Source organism: Anneissia japonica, unplaced genomic scaffold, assembly GCF_011630105.1.
Source record: "Anneissia japonica isolate Jap-2015-1 unplaced genomic scaffold, ASM1163010v1 scaffold472_len315957_cov169, whole genome shotgun sequence".
In the NCBI taxonomy this organism is placed as follows: Eukaryota; Metazoa; Echinodermata; class Crinoidea; order Comatulida; family Comatulidae; genus Anneissia; species Anneissia japonica.
This window is the reverse complement of record NW_022744734.1, coordinates 99,894-122,965: the sequence shown is the minus strand read 5'-3', so window position 1 is coordinate 122,965 and position 23,072 is coordinate 99,894. Positions and strand designations below refer to the sequence as shown.

The window sequence follows — 23,072 nt, the reverse complement described above, 5'->3', positions numbered from 1 at the left end:
CTACAGTTAAAAAATAGATATTGATTTAATTATCAATTGTTCTTTTTTAAAGATATGGCTAACTGAAATGCAACTTTACATAATGTGTCATAATTGAAAGCTAAAAAGGAGTATGACCCCGAAATTTTAAATGGCCGTAACTTCTAAACGACTTGGAATTCCGGGCAAGCCAAATTTTAAGTTCGTTCATTAGATACAGTATGTTGGTGCATAATTACTATATCCCACTTTCAAAAAAATGACGGTGGGTGGGGGGATTTCATGGTCACCGAGCTGAATGGTTGGGGGTTCCATTGCCCCCCCCCCCGAGATGCGTCCACAACCACCTATTTTATCCTACTATTACAAGTCATAAAACACTTAGCAGGAATTTGATGGGCATTGTTAAAAAAAGTTAAGCACTGAGCACATTCAGGAGATATTGAACTGGTCTACCGTAAAACCTCGCATATAAGCCCAGTGGGGGCCAGTGGAGGCTTGATCTCAGAAGATATTGAGATGGTCTACAGTAAACCCTCGCATAGAAGTCCAGTGGGGGCTTAATCTCGGAAGATATAGTGAGATACGGTACTCTCTATACCGTAAAACCTCGCATACGAAGCCCAATTGGGGGCCGCTAATCTCGAGAAGAAGCCTATCTCGAATTTTAGCCCACGGTCTTGTATGGGCAGTGTCACCTCTAATTTCAGAGGTGTGGTGAGGAAATACTCTTCACAATCAATGAAAGTACAGTAGTACAATAGTATTCCCGGAACTGTCGTTAGGCGCAAACAAAATAACAAAAACTATTAATTGCTATATTCAATATTTAATGACACACACATATCACTATAAAACAAGATTAAAAGTTAAGCGAAACCTGTCAATAATTGTTTTGTGACAAGTACAATTGATAAGCAAAATTAGTGAATATACTGTGTATCTAAACAGAACCAGTATCATTACATGCAAAATACATACTCATAATATAAATAATTTCATCACAATCAATATGACCCATCAGTTACGGGATTCCATTAAATAATCATCCAAAGCTATATGGGTATATAGGCCTTACATTATCAGGTCTATGTATGTCATTAATTCAATATATATTTACAGGTAATAACATTAACATAGGCCTATACATCAGATAAAAAACGTTGGGCAATACAATACGCAGTTTGTGATGCATCACTCCAGCCGATATGTAACAAAACCAGTTAGTATCCTTGGTTCACACTTTACTCCGGTGGTGCGCTCACTCCAGCACAAGTTATTCTGGCTAATGTGCATCAACGCAAAAGCAATATTTCTGGTTCAGTCGCACTGAACCATGACAAGTTAACATTTTTAGTTACAATTTTACTCTGGTTAATGTGCAAAATAAATCATATTCGGTGCATCAACCATATAAATTAACATTTTGAATTATAGCTTGTCAATCTCGCAAGACTATCAAAGATCATCAATTTACGCATTCACGATCATCATCGGCAATATATATATATCTAAGATCACACTATTATGGATTCAATATTCAAACGATTTAAAGAGCATCAATAAATAATGCAAGATCATCAAAATATGGATTCAAGATCATCATACAAATTCAGGATCATCGAATTTGTCAAGATAGAAATTCACTACTAAATCGTCAAAGTATACTTTGACGTCTAACCTGCCTGTCACTGTGGTCTTAGCATATCACAATTTCCGCAGAAACATAGGCTGCATCTAAAGTCTATGGCATTACCGGTCTCACCCGATTCAAATCCAACCTCCCTCTCCCACCCCTCCACCGCGTCAGCGCAGAATTATTATTAGGCCTGAGCCGATATCGCTAAGCAAGACGTTATCCGAGACACATTCAGTCATTCCTCTGCAGAGAAAGTAGCACACCGTTGCATAAGAATATTCGACAAATGAACGAGGGAGTCCTACGAAATTTGCATAATGCGATAGTCAAGCGAACGAGGAGGTAAGAAGGCATAGCCCAGGGGATGCGACAGCCGGGGGGGGGGGAATCTTGGCGCCACCCATGGAATAGCCTAAGAATACACAGTCGGTCGAAAATATATTAAGGGGATTTTAACTCTGACAAGCACGGAGAGCATTTTTTTTTGAGTAGTACATACATTGAATTTCAAAGTAACAGAAATAAAGAAAGAAAACCCCACTTGGTTTACAGCAGTTAATGCCGGTTAAAATACACTCCATATCAATGTTACAGAATTGTTCTCGGTGATGTGATTGAATAAAATACTGTACGGAGTTAAAAAATGATTTTCTTGTTTTTTAAAGGGATTTTATAGTTGAAACATATGTTTCCAGTAGTCCTGTAGTAATTTCCAAAATTTACAGCATTCATTTTGAAAAGAACCACCCCCTCCCACCCCACACCTTACCAAATGTAGTCTCGAAAAGAAGCCCAACTGAAAGATGCCTATATCGAAAAGGAATCCCACAAAAGTCCTAAGAAAAAGAACATGGTTTTATCTAAACTAATTCCTCCATGGTTTTACTGTATTGCGCTAAGCCCCGCCCCTTTAAAGGTCCCACAAACACCATCGTAAACGCTGTCTCTTATACACATCTAGATGTGTATAAGAGACAGGTACATGTAGGAGGGCGTCTTCATAACGCACCAATTGACATTGACACGAAACATCAAATCATTTTGCCAAAAAATCACCATGTGGCGAAATTGATTATCCAGTATTACCATCATCTATCTGGACACTCTGGTCTTGAATATACGCTATCGCTACTTAGACAGTTTTGGCCTGTGCAAGGACAAACTACAAAATCTTGGCGCCACCCCTGGAATAGCCTAAGAATACACAGTCGGTCGAAAATTGATTAAGGGGATTTTAACTCTGACAAGCACGGAGAGCATTTTTTTTTGAGTAGTACATACATTGAATTTCAAAGTAACAGAAATAAAGAAAGAAAACCCCACTTGGTTTACAGCAGTTAATGCCGGTTAAAAATACACTCCATATCAATGTTACAGATTGTTCTCGCTGATGTGATTGAATAAAATACTGTACGGAGTTAAAAAATGATTTTCTTGTTTTTTAAAGGGATTTTATAGTTGAAACATATGTTTCCAGTAGTCCTGTTGTAATTTCCAAAATTTACAGCATTCATTTTGAAAAGAAACACCCTCCTCCCACCCGACACCTTACCAAATGTAGTCTCGAAAAGAAGCCCAACTGAAAGATGCCTATATCGAAAAGGAAGCCCACAAAAGTCCTAAGAAAAAGAACATGGTTTTATCTAAACTAATTCCTCCATAGTTTTACTGTATTGCGCTAAGCCCCGCCCCTTTAAAGGTCCCACAAAAACCATCGTAAACGTATACGGAAAACATGTGCGCTTGTGGGACAACACGTCTGCTTGTGGGACAAACGCGTATTCCTTGGCCTGTTCTGATTTGTAGGTTGTTACGTTTGATTGACACTCCGGAAAGGTACATTTTTTTGTTGATGACACACATCCCCCTATGGTGTAGACCATGGAGGTATTATAGTGTGTAGACTTAGACAACTATACAACTTGTTATCTCCAGGTATAGACCTACACTTTCACAAAGCCGTAGAATTATCCTCGATCAAACCAAATCATCAACATAATTCTTCCCCGACTGAACTCAAGATTACAAAAAAACACACGTGTGACCATTATATTACAGGTAGGCTAAATAGTAGAACCACTATTAGGGTGACACCTTCGGGACCAAAAAATGTCCCCTTACTAGAGGTTCCCTTTATGTTTCCTCTGAAAGTGGTTCGCCGTTGAAAGATATATTTTCCGTTAATTCGGCCAAAAGTGTCCCTTTACTAGGAAGGGATAACCCTAATTGTGTGCCAAGAGGGGCTGTTTCTGAAATTGCTTCTTTTTCACATTAAATTTCCACTCTTCATTGTAGCTAAATCTTAACTTAATTCATTTTTTTATACAGGTCATTGGCATTTAAATATTTCAAATACAGGTCATTGGCATTTAAATATTTCTAATACAGGTCATTGGCATTTAAATATTTTAAATACAGGTCATAGGTCATTTGAATATTTCATTAACCATTTTTGTTTTTATTTTATCCATGGTCTGTACAGAATCACTATGTTACAGCGGCACGCACATACTTTATTGTTTTTGCCATTTTATTAATATTGTGTTATGTTAAAAAGCTCATCCAATATTCAAGTATTTCATAAGTGCATTTTAATTCTTCAACCATCATAATGGGTAGCACCAGTGGGTGGTGGGTAGCACCAGTGGGTGGGCCACCCGGGGAGAGCTGGCACAGCCCCACCCCTCCCCGTCGGAGAGAAAAGGGACAATTCGTCGGGGAGAACAACAAAATGTATAAATTTCTACATAACCGTACTAAAATAGATAGGTCTTGTTTGTGGTTTCACCTAATTTTTGTTATCTTGATTTAAATTAAGATTAGGCCTATTAAATTTCCACTTACAGTACGGTTGCTTTTAAATTATTAATAGTTCATAAATTTTGTCAGCTTTTCGATTGTTTTACAACTTTTCTCTGTAAAGACCATAATAGACGCATATAGAGACGCACAGTGTCAAAAAATACCGACCCGAATACTGAATACGCCCTCTATATACAGTGACCAAGAAATTGAGTTAAACGCCGAGGATGGATGTCACACAAATAATCTCATATCTTTATTAAAAACATGCGAACAAGGACGATCGTATGTCCTTGCATGTAGGTAAATAGATACACTTTTATAAGAAAACATTTTTAATAAGAATATCGAGGCTGAAATTGTTTTAAAAAACAGGAACAAAATAAGGAAAATTGAGGCTAAGCTACAATGTCAAAAAAAGAAAGAAAACCAACAAAAAGCTAGTTAGACGTACTACCCTCTATAGTACAATTATATATACAAAATAATTTTCTATCAAAAGAACATTTTGAGCCTGAAATTGGCAAAAAAGTAAGAACACTATTAAGTCTGGGCAAATTTTTACTGGTTCTTGGCAAGAATTTTCCTTGTTTCGAGAACTTTTTTTTAAGATCGTCAGAGAGGGGCGAGAAAATATAAAAATAAATTTTGTTTTCTTATTCAGCAAAGTTTTGTCAAAACCATCCAGACGGAGGAGAAAATTAATATAAAACTATATTGGTGAATGTAAACAGTGTAGAAATGGTGTTAGATGCTTCAAATTTATATACGGTAGTTAGGAAGAAATATAGGCCTAGCCTACAATCTTAATTTTTGAAAAGAGGCAGCGGCGGGGGTAATAACAATAAGCAAAAATTATTATTTTTTTTTAAATTTCCATTTTTTGTGTCGCCGGCTGTGCTAATTGGCCAAAAATAAAATTTTAAGCATCATTTAGCGGGTTGCAGTTTCGCTAAACAAGTTATAAAAAAAAAACGTCTCGCCAAAATATTAAAAAGTGTAATTATTTAAATTTCAAATAGACTAGGCTGTTCTTATCCGTTGTCGGGTAAGCTAATTGTCATTTATAGTGGCAGGTGCCATTATGAGCCAAAACTAACATGTGTTAATTAATCAAAATTATTCGAAAAAGTCTCGCCTACAGTACTGTAAAGTGTGCTAAAAATATATTAGTTCAAGCTAATGATTCCCACCACCACTGGGCCTACTGTAAGTAGCAAAATTGAAAGTTAAATACACCGGACAGGTTCATACTGTATGTACTGTCATATCATTTGCAAATGTACTGCAGCTGTCTCTTATACACATCTAGATGTGTATAAGAGACAGTATATATACACTGTATATTAGTGTTTGGATATTATAGGCCTAATTCCTATTTATCTTTTAAATTTTTTAGCGAAATAAGGTCCAACTTCGATCGCATCGTCCGTCACGTTTTTAATATGATGATGATGACGATAATGATAATAATAGCAACGATAACAGTAACATAGCAGCTAATAACAATAACAACAATGACAATCATAATTCTCGGTATACTTAGAGGGCCTGAAAATGGCTGGTGAGTACAGCACATTGAAGCCCTTTTTGGAGATTCTACCATATAAACCAAGTCTGTTTTAAATTTATTTTTGTTTCTTTGAAATTCATGTACCGTGTCCAGTGTATGTACTGTAAGTCTATCTCGAAAAGAAGCCTATGCTATATTAGAAAAAAAAATCCATGGTCTTCTGTTCGAGATGGGCTTCTTTTTGCGGCTCATTTTGCAAACTGAATAGGACTGTGAGCTTCAACTCGAGATGGGCTTCTTCTTGAGATTAAGCCATTTAATTGGGTTCCAATTCGAGGTTACGGTAGATAATTTAGTCTAATTTTTATATGATTTTCCAACGCAGTAACAGGAGTTAAACATATTAAAAAGATATAACAATGTTGTATTTATTTTCACTTTTATCTTTTGAAAATTCAAATGATGTAAAAATATAGAAAATAGTATACAAAGTATCAATATTCCGCGCAATGTTTTATTTAAATGTATAGACTGAACAATTTAAGAACAAACTAGATACGCGTTTTGGATACGCTTGAATATAGAACATGAAAGATAGTCCCGACGTCCTTGCAACGTGATTCATGATTGGTCATTGAGACGACATCAAAGTGAATTGGTTTCTTTCGGGAGTTTCTATTGGTCCATTGCTTACGCCTACTCTGGTAATGCAATCATTTCCTAAGCTAACGAGCACACAGCAGGCCTGTCGATGGTTTTCTATACAAAGGGTAAACGGGTAGGCCTAGGGGATATCAAGTGGAAATTACGCGATTTTTGAAGGAAAATATAGGAGTTGTTCGAATTTAGGGTGTATTCATCATGTCCATGACTACACGGAGAGCTACAGAACGTCCAGTTCGACGATCTAGTCGTTTAAATAAGGGGAAAAATACTGGTTCTTTGTCAGGAAGTAGCACAACCTCAACCACAGCCACAGCAGCAGGTCAGCACTCTTTGTTTAGCACAATGCACTGTCTCAATGTACCGTACTTAGCTGTCTCAGTGTTGTCCATTGTGCCTAGCTACTAAGCATATTCATTTCGTAAAGCCTACAAAAACGATGGTTTTATTTCATTGTTTTTAAAGCTTCTTTCTGCCTAAATTGACAATATATTGGTAATGGAATATGACTGAAACAAGCCTGGCATATACATAGGCTAGGCAGGCATAATATAGCCTATGAATTAAAAAAACGATGTTAATGTTGTTTGTCATTTTAATTTTCGAAGTGTGTAGGCCTAGAGGCTAGGGCCTAAGTCCTACAGTAGGTAGCCAAGGTGGTGGCTAAATGCTAGGCCTAGAGGCCTAGACTGAAGTAGGGTTTAAATCCACCACCAACACCAACCTAAGTGATAAATAGGCCTAGCCTAGTATTCATCTTCTGACTTAAAAAATAGGATTGGTTTTGTAAATGCAAGCCTAACTACTACTCACCACTGTAGTATCACTGATCAGTCTTTAGAGTAAAAACCAAAACCAATTTGATCTGAAACCTCTTGACAACTCGGCACACACAGCACACAACTTGGAAAAAAGTAAATGAAGACTGTTTTTAGGCCTAGGCCCTCGTTCTAGCCTAGGCATAGTTATTTGTGAAGACTGTGGTGTTGTGATGTAAATCAGTCAGTTTCATATTTACAGTATCAAGAAATATAATGGCTGAATAAAAATTAAAAATATGTTCATTTTGTTCATTTATAGTGGCAGGTGCCATTATGAGCCAAAACTAACATGTGTTAATTAATCAAAATTATTCGAAAAAGTCTCGCCTACAGTACTGTAAAGTGTGCTAAAAATATATTAGTTCAAGCTAATGATTCCCACCACCACTGGGCCTACTGTAAGTAGCAAAATTGAAAGTTAAATACACCGGACAGGTTCATACTGTATGTACTGTCATATCATTTGCAAATGTACTGCAGAGCCCTTTTGTCCTGAGGTCCCATGAATTTATGTTTGCATACTTGTACTAATGTATGTGAAAAGCAGTTGCTGCACTATTGGTTGATGCATACAATTAATGGCTGGACTGAATGAAATTATACCAATAGTTTTGGTTGCGGTCCAGGCCAAGTTTAATATACTAAATAGGATTCCGATAGGAATTATCAAGCTAGAACAATGCTTTGGTTCTGAATTGACTATAATCTACATCCTTTTCAATTTATACCTTAATTTTGATATCGATTGAATCAAGGCAATTCAACAGTGACGCACATCTCCACTCTCGAACATAGCACGTCCGTACAGTCCTTTGATCTTTACTGTGGCATCGACCATCCGATACTAGTTGCGAGTACAGCCGTCATATGTTTTATGGTGTTAGTTACTATTTTAATAATTTTGGGTATTCGCAATGCCTGTTACAATGTTTACATCTGATTTCTTTTGACCACGAGCTTGTTAAATGCTTCTATAAACTGCAATTTGATTTGTGAAAATTGACTAAGAAAATGAAAAGTTATAGCAATTGAAAATTTCATGTTCTTATGTAACATTAAACTGTCATTTTGACAATGTTGGACTAAGGTGCACAAAACAAACTTTTGAGTAGATACAGAAAATTTATTAATTTTTTCTGCGAAGTGAGTCTCATGACTGGGTAATTCGTCACACGCTGATGGTTAAATGGTCTGGTTGCTATGGTTTTTGTGACATTCAGCGTGTAGCGACGCACGGCGCCTAGAATGTCGATGCCAGAGTTACAACCTTTGATGTCCCGAGATGTGCATCCTTCTGTTGAATTGCCTTGATTGAATAAACCCTGCTTTCAAGAAAGAGGAGCACCAAACATTTTTAGTACTGCTCTAAAAAAGCAGATTATTGGTGAGTTTTATTCTTTATTGACATGACACAGCGTTATTGCATCCAGAGTATTATAACTTGTCTTGCCTTGGTATCACTATCGGAACACTATTAAGCTGGCCACTAACTGTGTCCTACTGTATGACCTTTGTATGACGAATCCACCTTCGCTCCCTTTGAGCATCTCGATGAAGTGACGCCATCTGCTGATTGTGGGTGACAGTCTAAAGGGGTCGTCATTAAAAACCATTCATTGCTCACACGTCGTGGCATTGAACTCTTTATCGAATGTAGAATCGCCAGGCTTTAAACAAACAATTTTTCACGAATTAAAGCATTCCAACAAGCTAGATAGGCCTATTCAGTACAACACATGGTAGACCTACTTTTTAACACTGTAATCTTGAATAAGCGCTTGTTTCAATGAAGCATTTTTACAAAGAAATTAAATACTGGAAAAACAAGTGTGCCACCAGCAACTTTAGAATTGAGCAATTATACTGTAGACTTTAGCCTGGTTCTCATGAGAGGCCTACTGTAGTATCCGGATCGGGTGCTAACAGTTAGCACCTGCATGAGAACGCCAATCACACGTACGCGTTTACAATTTCCAGTTTCTTATTGGCCAATGATTTAATCATCATATTTTTGGTATCCGGATCGGGATTTTCTCGTATGGACGCACGACAGCTAATGGTTAGCAGGATCCGGATCCTACTAACCGTTAGCAGCCGTGTGAGAACATAGCCTATACCTATGTAGCAGTGTGCAAGGCTTTATGTGTATTGCTTGAATATTGTGTAAAAGATAGTAGAATTACAATACTGTTGTTGATGGATAATATTAATATTGGTGATTTCCACTCTGCTCTGTTTAAATAGTTAAAAGTATAATATGAATTTAATGCAAAAATAATAATAAAACAAATTCACTGCAGAAAAAATTAAAACTATAAAAATCAATACTGACTGTTACAAAATTCTGCACACAGACTTTCTAGTTGCCTTTTCACATAGAAACTTACAGTAACCTAGCATTTTGCCTTTTGTTTTGTTAATGATTTAATTTACCTCTTATTTTTTACTGCTTGCCAAGTGTGAACTTGCATCCAATCCACCTTCATGTTTTAAGTCTGCCAAAGTTATTAATCATAAATTATATTTAAATTATTAATTTTATGAATAAAACTAAGTACAATTTAAAGAGACAAATTGAATTGTCTGAAAAATCATCGATTGGAAAGGGAAAGTACTGTATGATGGGAAACTCAATGACTCATTCCATAGAGGATTTAAATCAACAAAAAACGTTCAGCAGCACATGTATACATCATCATTTCACCACTTCTGTTCAGAAGTTCCTGTTTCAGAAGTCTTTAAAGCAACAAGACTTCACTGACTGCAGTTGCATGATGGCATGCTTAACTTAGGATGTTGATATTTTAGTTTTACTATAGTTTAAGGTTTAGTGTTACTACTATTTTAGTACTAGTACTGTAGCTTTCACCTTTCTGTACTAAAAAAAAAGTAAAAGGTAAAGGTAGGAGAATAATCAATATTACTTGCAGCATCATTGTGCTGAATTGCATATGGGCATACAAGGCAGATGTATACATTGGACCTCCATTTTTAAGTCTTTATCCAAGAACCCTGGATGAGGAGCGGCTGGAACAAGCGCCGATGTTAAGGCTGTGCAGTAGTTAGTTGGCGGCACCCCTGCCTTACTGCTCTGCGACTAGACTCGCCCTAACTGACATTGTCTATACTCAAACAGCATAAGAAAGTGCTGCATAAATTCTGTACAGGTATGACGGCTTTGCTTTAAAGTACAGTGCATTATACTGTACTTTAAAAGGTGTCATACAAGAAGAAATTCCAGTTCAAATATTAATTAAGACTTCAACTTATGGCATGGCACTTACAGTAAGCATACATAAATTATGTATTAACAGTATATTATTGCATGTTACCTTTAGCAAAGAACTTTAAAGTATACACTGGTTTCATTCTAAAAAATAATAGAAATTTAAATCCAAATTTGTAAGTAAGTTATTAAGTTATGATTAAAAACTTGAATAAAAAAAAAAATCCCTTCAACTGAGAGTAGGGTCTGTGGTTAATACTTTTTATGTATTCTATTGCATACCCTTCTGGTAATTAATTAAAAGATTTTAAAAAAATTTCTGAAAATCAGCAATAGACCTTTTTTGAAGTGTTTGGAAGTTATTAAAGTACAGTACTGTATGCCTACTTGATCTTTTTATTTGAGCTATACCGTAGGTATATTTACTGATATTGACTTTTTGTCTTTGTTAATATAATATGAATGATCCACTGCACAGGCCACGTCAAGTTGCATTTTCTATGGTCTCATTTTCAAATGCACAAAACCGTCGCACGTTGAAAAATCTTCTGATTAATAAAGTGACTGACACCATCATTCACTGAGGGTGTACATAACTGTAGACTGTACAGTAAGCTACTGTACAGTATACAGATCACGGAAGCTGCATTTTGTGACGACTGTTGTTGCCCACTCCCAACAAAATGTTGTTTTTTTTGTTGCTGTTGCATGCTACTGTGATGCTAGGTGTTTAACTTGTAGAGACCTTTAAGATCCATTGATATTAGTTAGCTACTGTACATACTGATTGGAATTATATCAATTATCATATACCTATATTGATAGTAATAAATTTCATGCAAGTATAAGAAATAACAGATTTAATTATACGAAGTCACTATCACAAAACGAAGAAAAATATCTTTTAAAACTATTCAAACTCAGTATTCAGTGGACGTCTCTTGGGGAGCGATACTTTCCTTTGGTCCTAAGGTGTCTCCTTTAAAACTATGAGTAGTCAGCCCATAGAATGCATCTTGTGCACTGTGCCTGAATAAGCAATACAACGCAGGCCGTTGTGAAGGGCAATTCCATAATTTTTGCCGTGTGGCTGAATACCGAACAATACATGGGCAGGCCATTTAATTTTTTTCTTTTATGCTCGGTAAAAATTTGATTTTCCTTGACCGTGTCCTTTGACCTTTTCTTCCCAAAATTGACATCTCTTTCTTTGAATAGAGGTTTCTGCTGTAATACTAGCTTGAATTGGCTGTATGACTAATCTTCCTATTCTTGAATACGTAATACGTATGTACTCATTCCACTAAGTTTTATGATGATCCATTTAGATTTTGCACAATCTTTCTAAAAGCTGGGTACTCACTGCGGCCGACGCGATTCTGTTGAGAAAGTGATGCCACAACGTGCGTGCAAACTGATCATTTTAATGACGCTCTGTTCAGACTGCCACTCAATCAGCAGACAGCGTTGCGTCGCCTGGCGAGCACATGGAATGAAGTTGGATTTATCGTACAACCGTTGTAAAAGGCAGTGATGCCCGGGTTTATTAGGGCGCTTTTGATTTGCGACGACCTAAGACCTACTGTAGGACCTAGTGACGTCAAATTGAGTCAATGTGCGCATGCGGGGACTTTGGGACGTTGCTTCCCACTCGAATTTTCGACTCAGTTTTGGGTCTAGGCGAAGACCGACGATTTGACCTCGGTGGTCTTTGCATAGCCTAAAACAATTTGTTTTCCCTGCTTTATGAAAGATACTTATATTTAGTGAATAGAAGTGGATAATTGCTTGTAAAAGCCAGTCATTGGTAGGAAATCCTGGAAGTAAAGTCGCAACCTAAAGAAAGAATCGATCTTTCTCGGCCCAGTAGCACGTCGGTGGATTTTTCCGCTTGTTGATTAAACTTTGACCCAGACATGCGCAGTTTAATTTTATTAAATAATAGGTCGTCATGAAAATCGATAAGGCTAATTTGGTAGGTGGACCCGTCATTCTGCGGACATATGCAAATGAGACAAGATATCATTTGCATAAGTCCTAGGTCGTTGCAAATGGAAAGCTCCCTATTTACAGACAGAAAGCGGTGCATGTATACAGTAACCTCCTTTGGTGGAGGTAATAATAGTTTCTGCTGTACATACTAGCTTTAATTGGCTACAGCATGACTAGTCTTATTAGTGTCTTCCTATTCTTGGAAATTTCCATTTGTTGCCAATTTTCCCAGTGTTGCTTTTGAAAGAAACTCAACCTTGCCAAAAACTTGCTACTGTACTCAGAATTTTTTGGGGGGATTTTTATTGTAATACCAAATGGAGTATATGTACTGTACAGTACTGTTTGGTTTTGCTGGCTATACTGTAATCTTAAACATAATAATTACTCTATAAATAATAGAATGTGTCATTATCTGGACCTCTCTGCCATTTAAAATAAAACTAGCCTCTACAATTTTAATTGTTATTGTCATTATCAATCATTAGTCTAATGTGGGTCATCTATTTTAATTTTACTCTGTTTCTAAGGAAATATAAATTTGTAAAATTTAAACTTAATTTGGGTTTTAAATGCCATTATTTTCTATACGTTTATTGTAATCAAGTGTACTCTAGATGAGAATGAATAGATGAAAAATCTGTTTACCTGACATAATATTAATAAAAAAAAAAGGAGACAGTAGATAAGGTACTGTACAGTAGATCAACAGAACTGTTCTACAAAATACACAACAGATGGGATTCTTGCATTTAATGAGAAATATATTTAAACCGAATTATAATATAATTTATAACCTTGTAGGGGCTTTTTGTGTTCCACCTTTTCCATGAATCAAATAAATTGATTATATTTATAGAACTCAAACAATTTCTTCTGGTTTCTGGATTATGATCATGGAAATAATCCAAACAACGTTACAAATACTGTAGGTATAGAGGCCTATATTATTGGTTTACTTACAGGAATGTTTCCATGTTTATATTATTAATACAATTTGAAGATGAATTATGAATAAAATTTGATATAATATTGAATCGCAATTGGCTTAATACAGCTTTGTCTAAACAATCAAATTTTATTTGACAAAAATACTGTACAGTATGTGCATGCCTGAATTTGGTCATCATGATGACATCACATCATGACCATATACAGTAGGTACATCATGCCAGTTTTTTTGTCAAAAAAATGTGATAATGTGGACAGAGCTATTACACTTTTTGGCATTTTTCATGTTTGTCTCTCACTGCCTATCATGTCAAACTTTGTGAAAACCCCTATGAGGTATATTAAGCCAATAAAAAAAAGAATGTTGAATGGGAAGTGCAGAGTTAAAGCCCATTATTAAAAATTATGTAGGCCTACAGTACAGTGTAGTCTGATAAATTACAACCTCAATGAACATTTTCATAACATCTCTGGGGTTGGTATTGGGAATGAATGAGTGAGCAATGTGGGTCCATAATCATAATGTAGTGGTATTACTCAAATTACACTGAAAATGGACTTTGGGTTCATGTTTACAGCTGTGGTAAGAGAAAAAAATAACTACTGTATTGCACTTGAAAGCTATCTCTTTTCATCCATTTTTATTAATAAAAATAAAAACACTTTTTTTTTTTTTTTTTATAAATGAGAGTTGAACCCACTACTCTGTTCATTTCAGAAGTGTATTTTTAATTTAGCTATACAGTAGGTAGAGATATTTAGTCCATGATTGAAATTATGATTAGTACAGATCTAGTAAAAAAAAAAAGAATTGAACTGTAATTTAAAATAATAGAATACTTTATTTCTGCCTTTTTATTACCTTTTGAGGTTTTTGCAATTAGTTACTTGAAAGTAGTAGAAATGTATTGTGCAGTACAATACATGTACAGTAAGTAGTTTGATGGTTGAAGATGCTTGCTTGCCTTCCAATCCCATGGTCTTAAGTTCAATTCTTGTGCCAGCACAGGATTTTTCCTACTCCCACCGATCTCCACTCTCTAGCCCCGTAATGAGACACGTGTGTTGTTCATAAATTATCAAATTATTTCATTTATTTAAAAATCCCCCAGAATGACAGCCTACTGTACCTACTAGGATATGCTGGAAGGCTATGGTTTAAAATAAAGAGCATCAATGATCAATTAAAGAACATTTATCTTTTTCAGGACCGTCATCTGCATCTAGGCCAAGGAATTGTATATCAGTATCTGAACATAGAAATCAACCGTACAGTCTGCGAAGGAAGTCATCTACATCAAGCGTAGAATTAGAGAAAGTAAGTGGATGTGTATGGTAACTGTATGATTTAGTTCCTTGAAAGGGTGTCAGAGATAAATATAAATCTTCAAATTACATTTCCAGGCCACAGAGAACATTGAAAACCACTTTCTTATTGTAACAAGTATACACTACCAAAATTCTATTTGAACCTGTCAGATTTCTTGTTGGAGTTAGGCCCAATAAAAAAAGTTATTATTTTATTACTTTCACGCGCATGTCTTCTACGGTACTGACAATTTTTTATTTTTTTTATTTTTATAACATTTTTTTTTTTTTGGAAATTTTTTCTTTCAATAATCTTTTTTAAATAGTAGATATTGTTTGCTATTATCTTAATCATGTTTTACTCTGAATATCAATGCACCAGCAAACAACACAAAGGTGATATTTGGCTTTAGCAAAATAAGAAAAAAAGAAACTCCTTCACTTCCCATCACTTTTCCGCTCTACATAGTATTTTCTCTATCAACATCAGAACCTAAACTTTAAATAGGTTGATACTCTACCAAATGTGCTATGAATTAAAAAGGCCATAATAATTAAACATTAATAATACATATAAAAATGAAGGATTGCAACTCTTTAATACCAGCCTACTGTAGGTCAGTTATGGATCACAGAATTGCAAAGCAGATAAATTAGTAATATTAAAAGTGAAGCACATTACCATAAAAAAAAAACCAAAAAAAAAAAAACAACAAATGAACTAGACTAAATTCCCAATTTTGAAATATTGTGAAAATATTAACATTCTTTTAAATGCCAAATAAATTTAATTGTCAGTTTCATGTCCAAGATTTGAAATTTTTTTGTTGGTGAGGGTGTTTAGTATTTCCTATCCTATATAGTGGTAAATAGGCTGATGAATAATAAAAATTGTTTGATAATCAAATGAGTCTTTGTATGTATTCTGGCATTATGTTTTCTACCACTTCTTAGGCTTTGGCAACAATCTTTCAGGTTACCATTATTTTTATGTTCCATGAAAAAATGATTGCTTGAAAAATAGCAACAGTATTTTTTTTTGTGATACTCCAAAATTTGATAAGGATGGGGACATGAAACTAGAAATTATATTTATATGGCCTGTAAACTTAATTATATTGTAGCAACACATACTGTAACAGTTGTATTGGGTCTCTTTTTAGAACAAGCTAATGGTTCTGCATTCATGGTACTAAAGTGCTAAAAGTGTTTGTCTGTTAATCTAACAACACACTAATAAACAATGGGTATCCCTGGTCTGGCCATTGTCCATCATTGTGCTATCTTTTGTTATTCTGAGTTGTAATCTTTGAGTTTTAGTGTTTTGGTTATGTAACATTGGTAGATTTTTGAGTCAGGAAATGTGTTAACTGATGATATGAAAGTTCATATCTGAAGAGGTAGGAAGACTGTCCATCAGTTTATAATAATAATAATTTCTTCTTTTTATATCAGTTTTTTAAAACCATGAGATAACTATGCTATAAGCTTGATGCACCTTATTAACACGTTGACTGCCAGACCCTTTTTTAAGTTTCCTTTACGTGTACCAAAACAAGTTTACAGTACAAACATACTTTTTAAAAATTTTATCTGCAGTAGTCATGATCAAAATGATGTGTTTATTAAATTGGCGGGAAAATATTAGGTGACGAGTAAACTCGTCGATGGCACTGTGACAGTACTTTTTATTGACTCTGCGAGTTATCTTGTCCGTTTTTTGCATCTGTTGGTGTATGATCAAAGATTGCCCCACTTGTGCCGCTTGAGTGTACTACCAGCAACATAACACAATAAACATACATACGTCATTTGTATGTTGCCGTCTAGGTGTATCTTCCCTGAACTACCAGCCGTTGAGTCTGTGGTTCTAAAATGTATAACAAAGAAGTAAAAAACGCTAGAATGTTACCCCGATTTTGACAAGTATACTCGTCACTCAGCAACACCCTGCGAGACAAGTATACCCGTTGCTGACAGCCAACGTGTTAATACAATGGGTCTATAATGTACAGTACATTAACACCAAATACAAATTTTTGAATCAGAAGACCTACTGAACCGATCAGAAAATTGAATCAGTGTGTAAAAAGGGACGTTGGCGTTCAGTCCATTAGAAACACAGTCCTAATTTTGGTTTGGATTCAATTTGAATGCAGCTTTTTTTTTGGCATATATATATACCAGTTTTATACAAGACTTAAAAATTATTTATTTCATTTTTTTTTTAATAGTATTTGGTATTATCAACCTCACTATGAAGACAATGAAAAACCTTAACTTTAACGTTAGTACCCATCATGTGACATGATTGCTCCTCCCCTTTTGTAGACAAATCGAAATACGTATGCGAAAACATGTAACTAACATATGTCAAGCACGTAAAATCCTGAAATTAGTGTACTCCGCAACGTAAGATAAATAAATTATGACGTCATCCATTGACGTTAATTTTAACGCCGCGCAGCGAAAACTGCCTACTAACTACTAACATGGTATTTTGGTTTATCATGCAGCATTAGTGTGTTTTATGATGAAAGTAAAACCAATCAGTAAGTTGTGGCTCAAAAAAGAATAAAGAGGAAAACATTAATAGGTCATTTAACTAGTATGAGGTTTTTTTTTTTTTGATACCCTTATAACTAAAATTCTGAATAACAGTCTTGAAATTTCCAGAGGCCTAATATAGATTAAATAATGGAAAAAAATTGTTTAAAAGATGGAAAGTGTAAATTAAAGCCTTTAGTGACAGCGACAGTCTAGCTAGCAACCCCAAACAAGAGGGACAGGTACTTATCAAGACACCAAAGCCTTTCAGTGCTCCCTAATCTCTAACAGTAGGCTCAGCCTGTGGAGCCTCAATTGTTTGCCTAATCTGTTCTTTTTTCTCAGAACCCTGGCTTACTGTTTGTATTAGTGCAGTACTGTAATGTGTTATGTGCTCTGGTATTGTTAAACTGCACAGTTTTACAATAACGCTTGGTGTTTTCTGTGAAATAATAGGTAGTTTTTGCTGCACGACGTTAACCTAAAATTTAACGTTAGTACCCAACATGCAGTGTGATAGCTCTGCCCCTTTTGTAAACAAATCGAAATACGCATGCGCAAACCCATACAGTAATTAACGTACGTCGAGCACGTCAAATCCTGAAATTAACGTACTCCGCAATGCAAGATGAATAAATTATGATGTCATCGGTTAACGTTAAGGTTAACGTCGTGCGGCAAAAACTGTCTAATGGTAGTAATCCATTTACCCCTATGTACTGTACTGTACATCTCTTCGGGAAAAAAAATATTGGGGAGTGTTTCCCTGTATACTGCCAATCCACCTCTAGAAAAAGACCCCACTGGAAATGTGTGATGCCTTTGGACTTAAAAGGGAATTAGAAAGATATTTTTTTCTAGAGGGGATTTTTGATACAGTGCATGTCACCATGATCTTATGTTAGAGTATCTTAGCTTACACTGATGTCACGCTGCTAAAGGGGCAACATTATAATAGCCTTCATACAGTAAACTTCATAAAAAAATTGCCAAAACTAAAATGAACTTACAGTTGATTCTATTACTATTGACATCAAAAATCTCCTCTAGGAAAAAAATAACTCATCTTTCTAGTTCCTTTTTAAAAGTGGGTTGTCTTCGGTGTGTTGCACACCAAATATAGATAGTCATAATATTCCAACCAAACAACCAAATAAGATCAATTTTAATTGAAACACAAATTAACCATACATTTACTGATTTTTAGATCTTGTGTTTAAAAAAAAAAACATCCTTTAAGTGATTAAGTAGCCAACTTAAAACTGCAAAGGGTAGGGGGTCTAGAAAATGGTATAATTTTAATTTTCAATTTAAAGTTAGTGCCGTAGAACCTCGAATAGAAGGACAATTGGCCTAATCTAAAGAAGAATCCTAACTAGAATTTAAGTCCCTCTTAGTTTGCAAAAGTAGCCTCGAAGAGAAGCCCATCTCAGAAAGAAGCTCATCTTGGAAAGAAGCCTATCCAAAGTTTGCGAAAAAACAAGCCCAGGGCTTCTATTTGAAGTTTTATGGTATTATCAAACCCTGCAATTCAAATTTACCATAATTTTATTTACACAAGTTTTCCCATGTGTTGTACCATGGTTGTACATTATGTTTACTGTATAGCCCATATAGTACAAGCACAGCTGCAGGTAGCTAATAGGATATTGCATCGCAATTACATCACTGATATGCCTCAGAAGATTATAGAGGTTAAAGGTTATTCTAGTGATTTTCTTACAGGAAGTTGTGGGCTTTCATACTAGAATAGGATGTCTGATGTACTGTAAAGTGTATTGGCTGTCAATTGTTCTTTCAATTTTTTCCTATTTCATATTAAAAAAAAAAAAAAATTCTTTTAAGTACCGTATTCTTGAGTATAGGCCTTGCGCAAGTCCTACTTGGTACTTACATAGGCTGACTTTAGGGAGCCTACAGTGAAATCTCAAAATTACGAACTTTCCAAAAATCTACACTCTTTATTTTACAAACTTTGTGGCGATAACGTCAGTACAGAAAATTATAGACAATCAACTGTCAAAACATTTAAAATTGTTTGCTCAAAAATAATATTTATTTATTTAAATCAAAAAATTAAGAAAAATGTTTTAAAATCAATAAATAAAAAATAAACAATAAAGCTTTTTTATAGCAAACGTCACAAGGGCAATGGTATAATGCCGTAGTATCACCAATCACCATGGTACAATGGCACTTCAAGGTACTGTATATCGTAGTATGTAAGGAGAACGCTGTCCCCCGATTTTCATCTCAGTTTCATGTCGCGATTGCTACTGAATGAGACAGAAAAAGAGAGAGCGAGAGCCTAGCTTAGTTGACTAACTGGTCGTAGCCACCGTGGCGATCTCAGGTCCCTAGCTCAATTCTATCCGCTGCCCTCATTGTGTTATGTGAAGGGCTAAAATGTATGAAAAAGCACACCTTCTTTCGGACGATCAACATTATTGGTCCTATGTGCATTATCGCCCGTGAGCAGGTTAGAGAAATGCAGTACACTCTTAATAGTGGTTTGTCTCCCTGGTGTACTGCCCCGTCACCCTCAGAAGACCCCACTGGAAAATTAATCTTAGGACTTTCATGGGTTCCTTGGTGTTTACATCAAATAAATCCAATCCAAACCAATTTTATAGTAGTCGCATATTATGCTGGTGGGTCTTGTGATACTACTGTTGTGTACAGTACTAGCATGTATTGTTTTTGTAAACCGCGTCTGTTTTATTTTGTATTTTTATAGGTTTGAATTTAGAATTGCATTTTGGCTGGCAATAAATTTGTTTTTAAATTCAAGAATATAATTAAAAAACTAGAAACAGGTGTTGTTTCCCTTTGAAAATGAAAATGAAGTAGATGAGAGTTGGTGACTATATGTGCGTGCGAAAAGAGAGCTGCATTATAAAGCTAATTGTATTGGCTTTATTTGCACAGGCTTTGTGGTTATAAGAGTATATTGAATAGAGATAAATTAGAGTGTGGATAAAAGCCCTGGTTGGTGTTAAAAATTCAGATTCTTGAAAACACATGTTGAGACCCACATTATTACTGACTAAAATTGATCAAACTGTAGAATATAAAAATGGCAACAAGTTTGATAGGAAATGCCCAACTTACTGGTTATTATTGAGCATTAAAAGATTTATGTTGTTTGCCTACAGTAATATGATTTGTGTTGTTTGCCTTCCAATTTTAAACAACATGATTTTAAAAACACAAACATATTAAAGAAGACATAACATTTTGTAAACCCTCATATATTCTATGAAAACATTTATTACAGTACCTGTATATTTTTGTGTTGTAATTTTCAATTAAAAACTAATAATTTATTAATATTATTATAAATTATATTTTGAAAGCATAATATTCAAATGATATTTTTTAAATTACTGCTACTGTTCATTGTTGGAATATGATATTTGTGTGAAAGTTAAATACTTTTTAAGTTGTAAAAGAACTATAAAATTATATTCCTTTTTTCTGTGCCTTACTTTTCTTGGTTCTTTAATTTCATGGTTCCATGCTGTTGTTACTATACAGTACAGGCTACCCATGTGAATATTGTTGAATGAATAAATGAATGAATAAAATTAATTGTTTATTCTTTGACTTGAGAGAGAGAGAAATGAATACCAGCATTCTGTTTGTCCCAGTACTGTGTGATGTTAATGTAAACTGTAACCTAGCAAAGCCCCAGGCTACAATTGACAAGACAATGCACTTGAATCATCAGTTGAAGGCCAATAGATCTTAAAATGTCTGGTCATTTCAAACCTTCATTAGCATGTTGACTGCCATGGAGAATTCTTTACCACTTACCAATCAAGTAAATGATCTCATAAGACTTTTATGCCAGACAGATAGAGACACAAACAAATATCCTCCAAAACCTTCTAGTGAAGTGGTTATTGTTAGTGATAGGATACAGTACTATGTTGTCTATGACATTATACTTAAATTCAGTTAATGTAGACATTATTAATTATTCAATATGCCAAGTAAAAGGAATTTATTGTTGTTTGTCCTTTTTTTTTTCCTGCTAGCTTTTTTAAAAATATACATTAATTAAGAGTTTAAGAACCGTCACTTTATTCATTAAATATGAAGTTTCTTGCGTCAGAGCAGTAGTATTACAAAAAATAAACAAAACCTTTCTAAAACAAAAAAAAGAAAGAAAGAAAACAAGTCTTGCATGCCATTTTACTGTAATATTTCATATGACTTGCGGATTTTAGCATTCTGTGTGGGCATTGTCTTTTTGGGCAGTTGTTAAGTCGGAAACACACTGCGTACGTCAACTGATGGTCAGCTAACCGTTGGCCCATAAATCCACTTTCGCACACTGTTTAAAAGCACTTGATGATACGAAGTTGTCTGATGATTCTGACAGTCTAAGCCGATCGTTGTTGAAAGCGAAAACTATTTGTCCCGCATGCTTTGCTGCATTGTGTTTGTGCTGGTGGCCGTTGCCAGCATGTGCGCGGCAGTATGAAAGCATCTGATTTGGACGACAACGTAACGCTGGAATGAATTTACTATTCATAACCGTCCTATATTCTCTGCACAACGTACAGTATATGGGCAGAAGTGCATCCTAAAATCCAGGTGAAAATAAGACCTCTTAGTGACGTCATTACATTATGTCCTACAGTAATGTTGTACAATTGAAGGCTCCCTGTTTTATCAGCATAATAGTCAGTCAACTGTGGATTTACAGTACAAGGAACTAATTGCAGCAGAAATACTTTTTGTGGAATCTATTCTAGAAATACAGACACAAAAAATACTAAAATTCCGAAAAAAATCCAATCAGTGAAAAATTGTTAATTTTAAAGGTATCAAATGAGCTAAGAGCCAACGGTTTATTGTGTGACATCACTGAACTGCAGCGGTGAAATATATAAAATCCTGTTATTGCTAGCAAAAATAAAAAAATATAGACGGCCATGTGCGAATGCTGTTAAATCAAATCAGACACGTTGAGTTGTCTCCCTGCATTAAGTTTTTTTTTTTTCAAATAGGTTTATTATATAGTGGTCTAATTATACCATTGGGATACTGCAAAAATTATTTCTGTTGCTATTAGTTCTGGGTTCATAATTTTGTCACAGATTGACTGGACTGTAACAACTTGTTCTTAAGAACTTGACAACCATAAAAATTATTTCTTTTTTTTTGTGGAAGTTGAATTTATGATACTGATATATTTGCTGTATGTGATTGCCATTATTAAATCATTTCATCTGTTGACCTGATTTTATCTCATTCAAGGAAAGACAACACCCAAATTGATTTAACCTACTTGATTTTTATCTCATTGAATGTAATTCCGTCACACAGTAAAACATAAAACCTAAGAACATGTCAAAATGAACATGTGTACAGAATATCAAGCGTGTTTCTGAGTTGATTTGCCGTAATTAATAAATATATGCCTAGGCCTGCTGTTTAACAATCGTTATACCATATATACTCGCGTATAAGACGACTCCCAAGTTTGAGAAGATTTTTTCAAATTTAAATTTCAAAGTCAAATTTTATCTATCTAACAATTTTTCAGTGTCGTTTTGGATTCGACTACAGTATACAGGTTCAACTGTATTTAATTGCGTTCAATTCATACTAACATTTATT

General features: G+C 35.0%; 1 protein-coding gene across 1 annotated transcript in view; it reads left to right on the top strand.

Annotated features, from left to right (window-relative positions):
• The first annotated feature begins 6,636 nt into the window (after positions 1-6,636).
• LOC117119706 (F-box only protein 11-like) overlaps positions 6,637-23,072 on the top strand; it is a 62,644-nt gene continuing 46,208 nt past the window's right edge. The window contains exons 1-2 of the mRNA XM_033264540.1: positions 6,637-6,918; positions 14,795-14,904. Coding sequence (XP_033120431.1) covers positions 6,795-6,918; positions 14,795-14,904 — 234 coding nt within the window. The 5' untranslated portion in view covers positions 6,637-6,794. The remainder of the gene's footprint in view (positions 6,919-14,794; positions 14,905-23,072) is intronic.